At 53.2% G+C, this 13,072-nt stretch overlaps 1 protein-coding gene across 1 annotated transcript in view; it reads right to left on the bottom strand.

Annotated features, from left to right (window-relative positions):
- Positions 1 to 252: 252 nt before the first annotated feature.
- LOC119110068 (glutathione hydrolase 1 proenzyme) overlaps positions 253 to 13,072 on the bottom strand; it is a 32,451-nt gene continuing 19,631 nt past the window's right edge. The window contains exons 3-13 of the mRNA XM_037233811.1: positions 11,878 to 12,007; positions 10,766 to 10,983; positions 10,317 to 10,518; positions 9,565 to 9,756; positions 6,925 to 6,955; positions 6,703 to 6,801; positions 5,513 to 5,703; positions 4,159 to 4,283; positions 3,226 to 3,338; positions 2,636 to 2,749; positions 253 to 969 (exon numbers count right to left, since the gene is read on the bottom strand). Coding sequence (XP_037089706.1) covers positions 823 to 969; positions 2,636 to 2,749; positions 3,226 to 3,338; positions 4,159 to 4,283; positions 5,513 to 5,703; positions 6,703 to 6,801; positions 6,925 to 6,955; positions 9,565 to 9,756; positions 10,317 to 10,518; positions 10,766 to 10,983; positions 11,878 to 12,007 — 1,562 coding nt within the window. The 3' untranslated portion in view covers positions 253 to 822. The remainder of the gene's footprint in view (positions 970 to 2,635; positions 2,750 to 3,225; positions 3,339 to 4,158; positions 4,284 to 5,512; positions 5,704 to 6,702; positions 6,802 to 6,924; positions 6,956 to 9,564; positions 9,757 to 10,316; positions 10,519 to 10,765; positions 10,984 to 11,877; positions 12,008 to 13,072) is intronic.

Here is a 13,072-nt window from a genome sequence, read left to right as displayed (position 1 = left end):
GCCTTTTATTTTGGTCAGTGTGGCTTCTATCCTGCTATCCTATTTCCTAACTTTCCATTTCATTTTAAAAAGTCAAGCTTATTGCGTTAAACAAAGGGCAAACCGCATGGCAAGGAGATCATGCTTCATAAAACGTTAGCAAACATTACATTATGCCTTTGTGGTGCTGCATGGATGGAAAAATCGACCATACGTAAGTGCATCCCCAGACTTTCTTCCATGAATGGTTGAATGTATACATTCAAGTGTCAAAGCAAATGGCTAAAAATTTAAGCCACGAGCTGAAATCGAACCATACTGGGGTTACCAGCGTGATTCTGATGACGTTCACTTCCAGCGGGGTGAAGCAAGGTAATTACGTTGTCACCTTGGGCATCACTCTATTAAAGCCACATCTCAGCAATAAAAGTCAATGTAAGAGCAGCAGCCTCGGGGATGCTCATTACAGTCATGGCCGATCCAATCGCACGCTACGCATGACATGTGGAATTAACGATAGAGTAACCCATTGCTCCCATGTTTTTGTAATCGAATCTCATGGTCTCTGTCAGGGCAAAAGAACACTGTCTCTGAGTTATGGCATTGGCGCTGGCAAGCAGTCCGCGAAACAATGAATAAAACCTGAATTACGCGCACGCGCACGCTATTTATCCATTATACAAACGTTCAGTGATATCAGTTTGTAACACCAATGATAGTTCAGTGGCACCATCCAATCGTCGCTATGTAAAAGTTTGGTCTATGAACGGATATGTCATCATGTAAAATAACAAGCGAGGCTATAAAATATGGCACAGCGTGGACGCGGTGAGTTGACCGCCATCAGAAGCCTGCCACGTCCCCACCCTTCCTGTAATCGGCGTTGGCTTCCAGACGCCCTCCCGGAGTCCGCGCGATACCGCAGACCCGTGCCAGGTGGTTGGCCTCCTCCACCGGGTGACCCAGAAGCCGCAGCTGTTCCGCCAGCACCTGCCGTCAAAAGTTGGGATGAGAGCGAGGACGGAGACGGAGACGGCGAACACTCAGCGCTATCCGTATCCGGTTCGGAGACAACGCTATCCGTATCAACGTCGTATCCGGTTCGGAGACAACGCTATCCGTATCAACGTCGTATCCGGTTCGGAGACAACGCTATCCGTATCAACGTCGTATCCGGTTCGGAGACAACGCTATCCGTATCAGCGTCGTATCCGGTTCGGAGACAACGCTATCCGTATCAACGTCGTATCCGGTTCGGAGACAATCATCACCCACGCGTGATCTACACGGCTAGGTCTCGGACTCCCAGAGAAGTTGCTCCTGGTTGGGCTCACAGAGTGTGACGTAGCGTGTATTTGAAGTCTGAATATGAGTCCCGTTATAGTCGATTCTCGCATTATCACATTAGCTACGACTTAATGACCGGTACAAGCCAAAAACGATCCACTGGACATTTCTTAAGGGACGCGTTCAATGGTTTGTACGCGAAACTCAAGACCCACGCAGCCAATATGCTACATCCACTTCCAACGGACTTAAAGGTAGTGTGTTTAGCGCGCTAGTGACACGGCCATAATCTTGGTTGCTACAGTCCCATGTGTATGGGGAGAGCACTTGCGGTATAGAGCGGGACGCAGTTGAAGGCTCCTTGCGTAATTTGAGGCGGAAAAATATGATACCTTGAACATGCCTGGTGTACCAGCGACATCGCAGCAATAATGTCAGCGCATCTGTTATTTTGAACGCTGACTTTTGGGCACGTGCGTTTGGAATTCGGTCATTAATTGCAGGATATAGGAATCTTCCGCCTGTAGTCGCTGCCAAGCAACGTAGAACAATTACATTTTCCTAGAGCCTAGTGCAGCTGATTTACATGACACAATACTTGTGTCTCATCTCAGCATAAAAAGGCCAACATAAATTAATCGCGGTGCGTTTCAACTGACTATTCCTACCATGCGTCCAACCACGTACACCCGCAACACACATCTGAATGTATAAAAACAACAACATAATGGCCGCCGCCATCGCTGCGTTTGCAAGCTGCTGTCAGCGCTGGCAAGTGGCATCCTCGAAAAACCATTGGCTAGAGCTAACGATGCTTTCTCAATAATGTCGATGTGTTTAGCAGTCAATATTGCTTGGGGGCTACCCGATTACTTCACGCTTCCATACACGCCAAAGCAAATTTGGGGGCTGTGGCAATATCTCGTCAGTGGATGCAAATTGGTAAAAACTAATGACACCAACAAATTCTAATCAAACTTCCCTGCCATCCCAGGTGCATAGTTAAAAATTCCGACTTGGCCAGAAACCCTCCCTTCAACGCGCACATGAACGGTTGCCCCGCCCCGGCTTTTACGGACCACCGTAATAACAGTATTCATCAGCGCCAACCTGAGTGTGTGCTCTGGCATCACTTGGCCTGAGTTTGTGACTTGCCACAACTTACCACTCCAGCGTAAATACTCGATCAGCTCGCTCGTGGAGATCCGAGTTTTGCATCCGACAAGATGGTACAAGCAATGCTGGTATACGGTTTTCGGGGTCACAAGTGAGCCGTACAAAGCATTCGTATAAACTTATCAGGAAGAGTGCACGCTTGTCCTCGAGTGCGATTCACCCGACATCTGCTTGATCTACATCTCACTCTTACCTCAGGCATTCCCTTCTCTATTTTCAGAACATCTGGCAAAAGCTGATGGTGCACTCTCATTGCGTCAACAGCTTCCTTGATGTTTTCACCCATCCAAAGGTTTCGTGCAGCGACCTGCAATGGCCAGAACGTGGGAGCGTACGGACGAGAGTTTATATATAAGCTTGCATATAATAATCTCACCGGTTCTGGAGCCATACAGTTCAGGGTATCCTGAACCTCGTTCGCTGGCAATGGGACATTTGAGACGAACTTGGAAAGACCTTGAGCAAGCGAAAGGTCGCTCAGCAGCCAACAGGACATTTTTTTTAAAGAGTTCAACGTCTCCACCATCACCAGCATAACCGTCCTAACCAAGCACGCATCCAGAGGCCTTTAACGCGGCATTTAGACTCCCGTTAGTACCCAGAGTTCGTTTCACATTTTAGCAATCTGTATGTATTTCAATGAACCAGATCCGTCCTATCTTATGCGGTTTGAATTACAGCCCACTAAAACAAAAAACAAAAAATGGAGGCATCTTAGTGAAGCAACTTAGTATAACAGCTTGATAGCAACAGCTTTACTGAGCAGCGCCACTCTAAACTTACGTAGCCCGTGACCGACGTGATCTTGGTTCCTCCTGAGGCGCCGATAACCATCCTCACCCCGCCGTCGTCGTCCACCAGGATGGCGGGAGCCATGGACGACTGCGGTCGTTTGCCTGCAACACACAACGCAGCCCGTCAACACACGAGCGCCGAAGGTCGCGAGCGAAAATAGTGCAACGCCACTCTCACACCTGTGACGATTTCGTGTGATGCCTTATTATCTTGCCGTACTTTTCACACACGCGTCCAATTACCCCCGCATTATTGTTCCACCGCCCTGCCACTGGCCAGTTATGCCAGAGGTCGAGCTGAAACGGCTATTGAATCTACGTGCTCTGGCGGAAAGGGATTTCCTGTTTGCATGAAATCTGTGGATGAGCAAATGGCAGAACCGCGCTCTCCTGGTGAAATCCCAGCGTTTGACAGAGCAAAATTACGACCTGCACGGAGTGGCGTTGAGGCAAGCTTAGACATTTCCAGTCATGTATATCAGTCACACCCTAAGATCGTGAAAACTGTAGAGTTTCTAATTCAAATATAATAGAAAAACATACTGTGACAGCCTGACATACTGTGACAAAACATACTGTGACAGCCTGACATACTGTGACAAAACATACTGTGACAGCCTGACATACTGTGACAAAACATACTGTGACAGCCACCTGACACATCACCACAATGCGTGTTGCGCATGCAGGCGTAGCCGGAGGCGGGCAAAAGGGGCGGGCCCCACCCTTCGACACTACCCTATTCATTTTCCTCACCTTTGAGGGCTCTTGGAAAAAAATATAAAAATCAGCTTTATGCATTTTCATCGAATTACGGACCCTTTGAGAAACCCCCTAGCCACGCCCCTGATTGAGCATGTCCGTGTACAGCATTTGTTCCACCACCACGTTTGCCCAACCGCCATCTCAGTTGTAGACTTACCTGGCTCAATACGATTGTTCTCCGATGGCGGTAGACCAAAGTAGTTCGTAAAATTTGAGCTGAAGTCGTCCATTTCGTTGTTCAGGATTATTCCCGTCTGTGGAGACCGGAATCCGCTCCCGAGACTAGAAAACAAGACAAAAACGATGACGATGATCCACTGTAGATCACAACGCACTTTGACGGCACGCATCTCGCTGGAAAAGGTAGAAATGACAAGAAAATAGTCACCTAAACACTATTTCTCGACGTGAGTAGACTAAGCTTGTGATCGGGTTTGGGAGGCTTCATTTACACCGAAAGCAAGATAATGTTAGCGATACATGAACGTGATTATTTTAAACTGCCGGATGGTAGACGATGCATACAATTTACAGCAGTACCTGTGTGGGCTTACACTATGGGCGCTGCCAGAATCGGAGAGGCGCGGGGACCGCCATGATTTGCGAAGGGGACTTTCTACGAGTGAGTGGCAGCACCCGACTGGCAGTACCTGCGCAATGTGGACAAGCTCAGATCCACAAACGCTAATAAAAACAGAACCTAACTCATCAATAAACTTTCGATCTGGTCCGCCCTGGGGCCTTCCACAATTGTTTAAACTGCGTACCATACATATTCACTCGCGTATCCACTAGGTCTTTAACTAAATTACTCTGCTTGACTCTACATTTCCCTGCTCATGGTAGTGTCCACGAGATTTAACACCGAAATAGTTTTCTTTATCACCAGATTCTGAAATAATATTCAGCAGAGTGGTGAAGAAATGCGCTGAACCTGATGGTGGTGGGGCGTGCTGAAAGTGCCCCAGGAAACCTCTCTTAGCTGCGCCACTGCCTTAGACAGACAGTACTTCGAGACAGCATTTGCAAACGATGACGTTGACCTGAGATGAAAACAACTGCCATTAAGCCTCAAACTTCATGACCAACGTGACACTTTGAGACCGGCTGGCTTCAGTCCGCGTCGACCCAAGCTCCACAACAACGAGACGCGAGACACACACACGACACACGAGACACGAGACACGAGACACACACAGACCGAGCTCCACCCATGTTACGAGAATCCCGGCATAGTCCCTTGTACTCATGCGGAGCATTGCGCCATAAGACGCCACGCATACCACGCGGCATGCTGCACAATACGTCTTTCTTAGTTTGGAGTACAACTTTGCATGCCGCCGAGCGCCTCTGGGCGATGCATGACTGGCGGCGCGCTCGGCGGGTGGGCGCTGACGTCATCGGGACCCACGGACTCGCGCCACCTGGCGTCGGAGCGCGCCGCAGGCACGCTCCCGATTGTTCTGCTGCCAGCGTGACCTTCATCTCCGCCGGTCGGCGGCGGCACGTACTAAAGGTTGACGGTGCTGGTGACGGAGACGGCGCTGCCGTCGGCGTCGACCACGGAGATGTGTGCTGTGCCGCTGTCGTTGGCGGCGGCGAAGTCGGCGCCGTACTCCCCCGGACTGCCCAGCACGCCGTCTGGCCGTATGCGGCGACGCACCGACGCCAGAAACTCGTCCGACGTCATGTTCCGCACCAGCTGCGTGAACAGCCAGTGGGTCAGCTACAATGACACTATGAGCTCAGAGGTCTTGTGCTAGCAGTTATCAACCCTCGGTATCCCAGGAGGTACTGGCTAACCGACGTTATCAACCACATATGGGCTATATTGCCAACACCCAACGTTTCGAAGCTGTTCTCAAGGCACGAGAGCACTAGTATATGATATGGTATGGTATGGTATGGCATTTTATACGGCATATACTGGTATACTGGTCATACTCGTAGTCGTGACATGAGCACAGCTCCGAAACGTCGATTATTTACAACATGTTCCCCCGAAAACCTGGTTTAACCAGCTCATCCTGGTGTAGTGAAGATCGATGACGGCCAGCACAAGACCTCTGCATTCGTAATTTCTGAACCCGTGTTGTCACAGCAGTTGTGTGGTAAGCAGAGCTGCCTGTGCATTGCAACTGCATGTGGTAACAGGGTACGCAGTCCTGTGCGGCGAAAGGGCGGATGCCAAGTTATTTGTTGAACTGACTGATACAATTAAGGTGGAGGCTTTAGGGTATACGCAACAAGCTATGCTTAAGGGGCCTTCTGAACCTTGAGCCATCCATGCAAACCAGTATGGATGAATATACAAAAACGACATAAAAAGACGTAAAAAATGCTGAAAAAGCCGAAGCTGAATGCTTTTCTTGCTTGTATCAAATTCAACTCTAATGACGTCACACCAGTGCATTCACACCAGTCTAGTTCCAGCCCTGTGCTGATGTCATGTGATGACGTCACTCAAAGACACGGTGCTTCATGCCATACGCCTGTTATCTTATACATAAGCAAACAAACTCAGATGGCGCCATGCTTTCTCCACTGCGTGAGACTAACGAGATAAGAAAAGCCTCCGTTAGTATCTAACTAATCAGAAACTCTCAGGAAACCCCACAGCTCTGTTAACACGGCGGACCCCCGCACACCCCGCCTACCACCTCATCTGGACGCCACGCCCCGGACCCCGCTCAGCGCCCACCTCATCGACGTCGACAAAGTCAGCATCTCCCAGCCGGCTGCGCTGAGCGTAGGCGAACTTGAACGTCTCGACGATGGTGTGGAGGGTGCGGGCCTGCGCCTCGTCGTCGGCGAGACTGGCCGGGCTGAGGTTGAGGCCGTCCAGTACGCCGAGGATGACGGCGAGGACGGCGCCGCTGGCCGGCGGCGGCACCGAGTACAGCGTCAGGCCGCTGACCGGCAGCCGCACCCGCACCGGTGCCGCCCACGTCGGCCTGACGGCACGGCGGCCAGTGAGGGGTGGTGCTCACAGAGGGCGGAGTGGGGATGGTGCTCAGAGTGCGGAGTGGGGGTGGTGCTCACAGAGGGCGGAGTGGGGGTGGTGCTCTCAGAGGGCAAAGTGAGGGGTGCTGGTGGTGCTCACAGAGGGCGGAGTGGGGGTGGTGCTCACACAGGGCGAGGTGAGGGGTGCTTGGGTGCTCACAGAGGGCGGAGTGGAGGTGCTGGTGGTGCTCACAGAGGGCGGAGTGAGGTGTTCTGGCACTGCTCACGGCAGACAAGGTGAGGGTGCTGGCGTTTCTCACAGAGGGTGGGGTGCAGAGTGGTGGCGCTGCTCACAGAGGGCAGGATGAGGGGTGCTAGCGCTGCTCGCAGAGGACGGGGTGAGAGGTGGTGGCGCTTTCCACAGAGGGTGGGCGCAGACGCATGGCGTCAGTGTACGATGGTGCTTCCCACGCCGCGTTGAGAAGGATGAGAGTGGAGACAGGGCTTGCGCTTCTGACAACAGGCTGAGAACTAGGCGTGGTGTGAGGTGGTGCTGCTTTTGCTCGGCCCGAATAACTTGTTTAACATGGTCTGGGCGCTCTCAGTGGTGCGCCTTGAAATAACGATGACAGCCGGATCGACCTCGGTTCCGCAGCTTTCCGCTCTCAACGAGAAAGTGCATCATACCATAGTACCTCAGACCTACAGATATACTGTACCGCCACGACTGCACCCAAACAGGGCGTCTGAAAACTAAAATCCATCGGCGCGGCACGCTGACGCAAGGGCGCCCCTGTCCACCAGGCTGTGTAGTCCAGTAAGCCGGCAGGTCCCCAGCGACGAACGACTGCCTCACTTATGCCACCGCCGACCACTCGCTAGGCGACACTGCCTCGGACCCGCGGGCGATCCTGTCTAATCACCGGTACGTCGGAAACGTCACACACACACACACACACACACACACACACAACACACACACACCCACACACACACACACACACACACCACAACACCACACACACACCACACACACAACACAACCCACACACACACACACACACACACACACACACACACACACACACACACACACCCACACACACACCACACACACACACACACACACACACACAACACACACACACACACACACACACACACACACACACACACACACACACACACACACACAACACACACACACACACACACACACACCACACACCACACACACACACCACACACACACACATCACACACACACACACACACACACACACACACACACACACACACACACACACACACCACACACACACACACACACACACACACACACACACACACACACACACACACACACACACACACACACCACACACACACACACACCACACACACACACACACACACGCACACACGCACGCATGCTCGCACGCATGCTCGCAAGGACGTCACAATTACACATCCTATCAGCTCAAGACACACATCGATACCGTGCACTTAAAATCTGAGAGAAAACGCGCACCGAAATTGCACCAGAACACGAGGGGGAGAGAGGAAACACGCGTGCCAGACGAGCAGGCAGAGCTCCCGCCGAGCACCGGCCGACGGCTGACCTCACCGGAAAGCTAACTAAGCAGCCATAGCCCAGAGCCGCCAGCCGGGACCGTTCGCATTGCCCTCCCGCAGCCGCCGATGCGTGCGCGCGGACAGGTTAGAAGCAAGATGCGTCCTGTTGGGGCTTCAAGCCAAAAAGTGGACGTGACCGCGTTACAAGTGTAACAGTAAATGGAGCACGGTGCGAGAGAGCACCAGCGCTGCGAATGTCGTCCCGGGGATGTCGCCCCACCGAGACACGGTGCGCTGTGACGCCCGCAGCCACGCGCTCAGCACTCAGAGCGTGGGGATGGGGAGGGGGTGGAAGGGCAGGGTAGGCGGTGCTCCACTGACAGCGTCTTAGTATCACACAACCACTCGCACAGGTGGGACGTGACTCGACAGCTGTGGTGCACACATGTGCAGCCTGCATAGGACCACAGAAGAAAAAGAGTTCCGCAGTTGAACAATACCACGGGACACGCAACATTCATCGATGCGATGCGTTATCCTCGGTGCAACGCACCGATTGCGCATAGATGTGCCGAAAACATCTATGGAGCTGGGAAACATGCCGTATAATGCGCGTTTCCGACGTTCCTTCTAGATCATTCATGCGCTTTAGGAATTTCACACCAAATTGCGCCTCAAACGATGTAGGCTTCCTTAAGTTGTTCGGAGCATTCGCGAGGAGCATTATTGACATCTATCAGACAGTAGTTACAGCCTTATTCCTCGGCGTCAAACTAGGAGAATGGAAATTCAGATAAGTTGATATTCCGGCAACGTGCCTATATCGAAACCATAGTACAAGTCCTCTATTATTGTTTCAATAGCGGCATGTTTCCGAAATATTAATCCATCTATATCTCCACTCTCCTGATTGTTCTCCGAGGAATAAGGCAATAACTACTGTCTGCTCGATGTACGCCTTCACCAAACTGTAATTGTTAATGCCACATCGAGGTTCAAAACCCAATGGCCACGGAAATGCCCACGGAGATCCACAGTTACTCACATGTAGTTTTTAATATCGTCATGCGTGACAACGCCACCAATCTCCTGAATGTCCTCGGCAAGCTTCTGGCCCAGGTCTTGGTACGCCTGCAGCCCGCCCTCTGCGATCTTTTCCAGCGTGGCTGCTAGCGTTGGCTTCCGCACCACGTCCCCCAACTCCATGGTGTCGTTACCGTCCTTCAGAAAGATGTCACTGGAAGAGCAGGCTTGTCAGTCTATGCACGGATGCGTGCCGGAGATAGTCAGCTGTGATGCTGTGATGGGATAGCCAAAACAGGTTTGTTTGACAGTTGAAGAGCAAATGAACTCTTGGGCTTCTCCCGTTGCTTGCTCATCTGCCTGTCCATTACTAGGCTAAGGCAGCGGCTTGAAACAAAGTCGGAATGGTTTATCTTTAATGACAAAACTCCACGAGCCTGCACTAAAATAGAGGTTGGAAAAGCGAGGGTGTTGAGCGAAAATGTTGAGAACCACGTCAATGAAAGCTACTCACATCCCCATGGGATCCACAGTTTTCGTACATTTGATTCTACCGTCTAAGATCTATAGACCTTGCGAATTGATATCGCATGAACAGGAATATCACAAACATGCCCACGGGCGCAGGCGCCAGCGGGTGCCAAGCAGAAAGCCTTGTAAAATTTCAAATTAGCAGCGTTGTAGACAGCGAAGGACGCCACAGCCTGTCCGCCTCGCCGCCCAAGTAATCGCACCACGCCTAAACGGCCGCCCAGGTCCAGCGGCGCTCCTCACCCCAGGTGGAAGCTGTCGTTGTGCAGCAAGGTCTGGATGCGGCTGTTCTGCAGCGCCTTCTGCAACGTGTGCGACACGGGCACGCCGTAGCGACACAGGCTGATGGCCGGCTGGAAGAGGGCGCGCCACGGCAGCCGGCCGTACCGCTGGTGCACCGCCCAGTACCCGGGGATCTCGCCCGGCACGGCCACCGACATGCCGCCTGTCGCACGCACGTCGGCCAGTGTCATGGTTGAGCAGCACATTGCAGACGTTTCCTCCATGATACGTTTGTCATCCACGTTCTCGTTTCCTTCCCCTCCCCCTCCCCAAGAGCGTGTTGGTTCAAAAATGCACATCTGTCACTTGCCCCAATTGTGATTTCTCTTCTCTTTACAGTATCATATTATATATATATATATATATATATATATATATATATATATATCCCGACCACCGTTGCTCCGCACCTGTCTGCGCCTCTGCCTTCTCGGAGAACATGTCGGCGGCGGCGGCGGCCGGTGCGCGCTCCCGCGCCACCAGCGTCTCCGTCAGACCCGTGCTGTGGTTGTACAGCGTCATGACGAAGCCGCCGCCGATGCCCATGCTGTGCGGGTTGGCCACGCCGTCGCAGAGCAGCGTGGCCAGCGCCGCGTCCACTGCGTTGCCGCCCCGCTGCAGCATCGTCCTGCCGGGCACAGCGCGACTGTGAGCCCGGGCGGCGGGAGGGTAGGCGGAGGGGGAGGGGTGGGGTGGGGGATGGGGGAGGCCGGCGGATGGGCCGCCTAGCGAGGGGCCGCTAATGAAGCCGGATGCGTGGTGGGATAGTGCACAAGTGTGCGTGCCCGGGGGGTGGTCCGCTTGGCAGATATCCCGAGCTGCTATTCAGATGGACGGATGGTAATGTCGCGCAAGCTTGGTTGCCTCTCGTGTGAGGCTTCAACCATTGAGGTTTGTCACATTGATGTATGTGGCGTGGAAGGTGACCTAAAACACAAAATCTGGCACCCAAAACTGCTGCTGTCATTGTTGTACTGTCATTGCTGCCATCATTGCTGTTTGTTGCTAGCATTCAATGCTGTTGTCATTGCTGGCATTAAATCGCTAATTCAGTTCGTGTCACCTCAGAAACCTTCCAACTCTGCTGACGGCTGTCGAGCACCACGCTGACATGATAAATGGGCTTGTAGTGAAAAGACGCCATTCACATGAAGGTAATGACTGGCACTACAAAGTTGTGCATGCTTCACCTTCTGTCGCGCAACGCAGGATGATCCTCACCTGCCAGCAGTCTCGGTAACAGTCTCAGCAGGGTGAGCCTCACCTGGCAGCTGTCTTAGCAGCAGTCTCAGCAGGGTGAGCCTCACCTGGCTGCTGTCTCAGTAACAGTCTCAGCAGGGTGAGCCTCACCTGGCAGCTGTCTCAGTAGCAGTCTCAGCAGGGTGAGCCTCACCTGGCAGCTGTCTCAGCAGCAGTCTCAGCAGGGTGAGCCTCACCTGGCAGCTGTCTCAGCAGCAGTCTCAGCAGGGTGAGCCTCACCTGGCAGCTGTCTCAGCAGCGGCCTTCGCAGGGTAAGCCTCACCTGCCGATGGAGGCGCAGACGCCGGCGTCGGCGCACACCGCTGCCGACCGGTACTGGCCCAGTTTGGAGTCGGAGGTGGCGGCGCTGCCGGCGCCGGTCAGCTGGGCTGCCGGCCTCTTCACCGTCCCGTCTGGAACGGGCCCACTGGTTAGGCGCCATGGAAGGACCAGTACTGCGAGCGTTCTAACGGACGACTTCCGCTCTCCTGGCAGCATTTACTGGGGACGAATCGTGTTGGTTGGTGAGGAGAGGCGAGGCAGAACTGCGAAGGCTCAGGCATTACGAGCCACTTTGCGGCATGCGCTACGTTGCCAAACGCTTTTATTTGTCTCATGGTACGCAAGTGGGTTGTTCTGGACAGTATATAGCCGGTTTTGTCCCGGCAATTAGTGTCTCCCTCTTAACCAACATGCTCCTACAGTGTCTTTCTTCTTTTCTGTGATGCATGACAATTTTCATTTCTCGAACCGGCGATCACTGCCTTGCGATTCCCAGTGTTCTGCGGCACGGGAGGTCTGTTCTCTTCATTCGGATGCGATGTGCGCTGTGTCCAACTTCAACACCCGCGTCTCCTTCACCTTTTTAGTGCTTCTGAGTCGTTCGGTCGTAGTTTCGCGGTCCCGCCCATTACGTCATCACCGGAAGTCATGCGACGTAACAGTTGGAGCAGGGACGTTTTTGCCCTCTTGCGATAAGCAGATCGTTATCACATGCAAGGGAAGAGCAGGGGCACGTGCCCCCGGGAGGTTCCGATGCACCCTTTGGGCCCCTCGGGACCTACCATTAGGGGTCAGATTTGAGGGCCCAAAGGGCCCGAATGGCCGACCGGAAGTCGTTTCAAGGAACCCTGGCTTGCAACGGCGGGCACCCCAACGCCAGTTGGGGTTCTGCATGTTGATCAGGAGCCCCCTGAGTCGATAAGGATCTATATGTCGGTCACACAACGCCCGTAACGCACAGTCGGCTCCGTGGCAGCACGGGCCGGGGGGGCCTATTTCCCAAGCAGGAACAAAGCTGGAGCAGCCATTTTCATTGGTTGGGGCCTTGAGTCGGCCAGGGACAGTATTCGAGAAGGTCCGAAGATCCTAGAGGGCCCATCGGGTTCGACGATCAAGGGCCCAATGGGGGGGGGGGGGGGGTGGAACATGAAAGGCCTTATTCATGGGCTCCGGCCTGCGGGGAATGGCCCTCAAAT

Source organism: Pollicipes pollicipes, unplaced genomic scaffold (genome assembly GCF_011947565.3).
Source record: "Pollicipes pollicipes isolate AB1234 unplaced genomic scaffold, Ppol_2.1 Scaffold_7231;HRSCAF=8579_pilon_pilon_pilon, whole genome shotgun sequence".
Lineage (NCBI taxonomy): Eukaryota > Metazoa > Arthropoda > Thecostraca > Pollicipedomorpha > Pollicipedidae > Pollicipes > Pollicipes pollicipes.
This window is presented reverse-complemented; position numbering and strand designations above follow the sequence as displayed.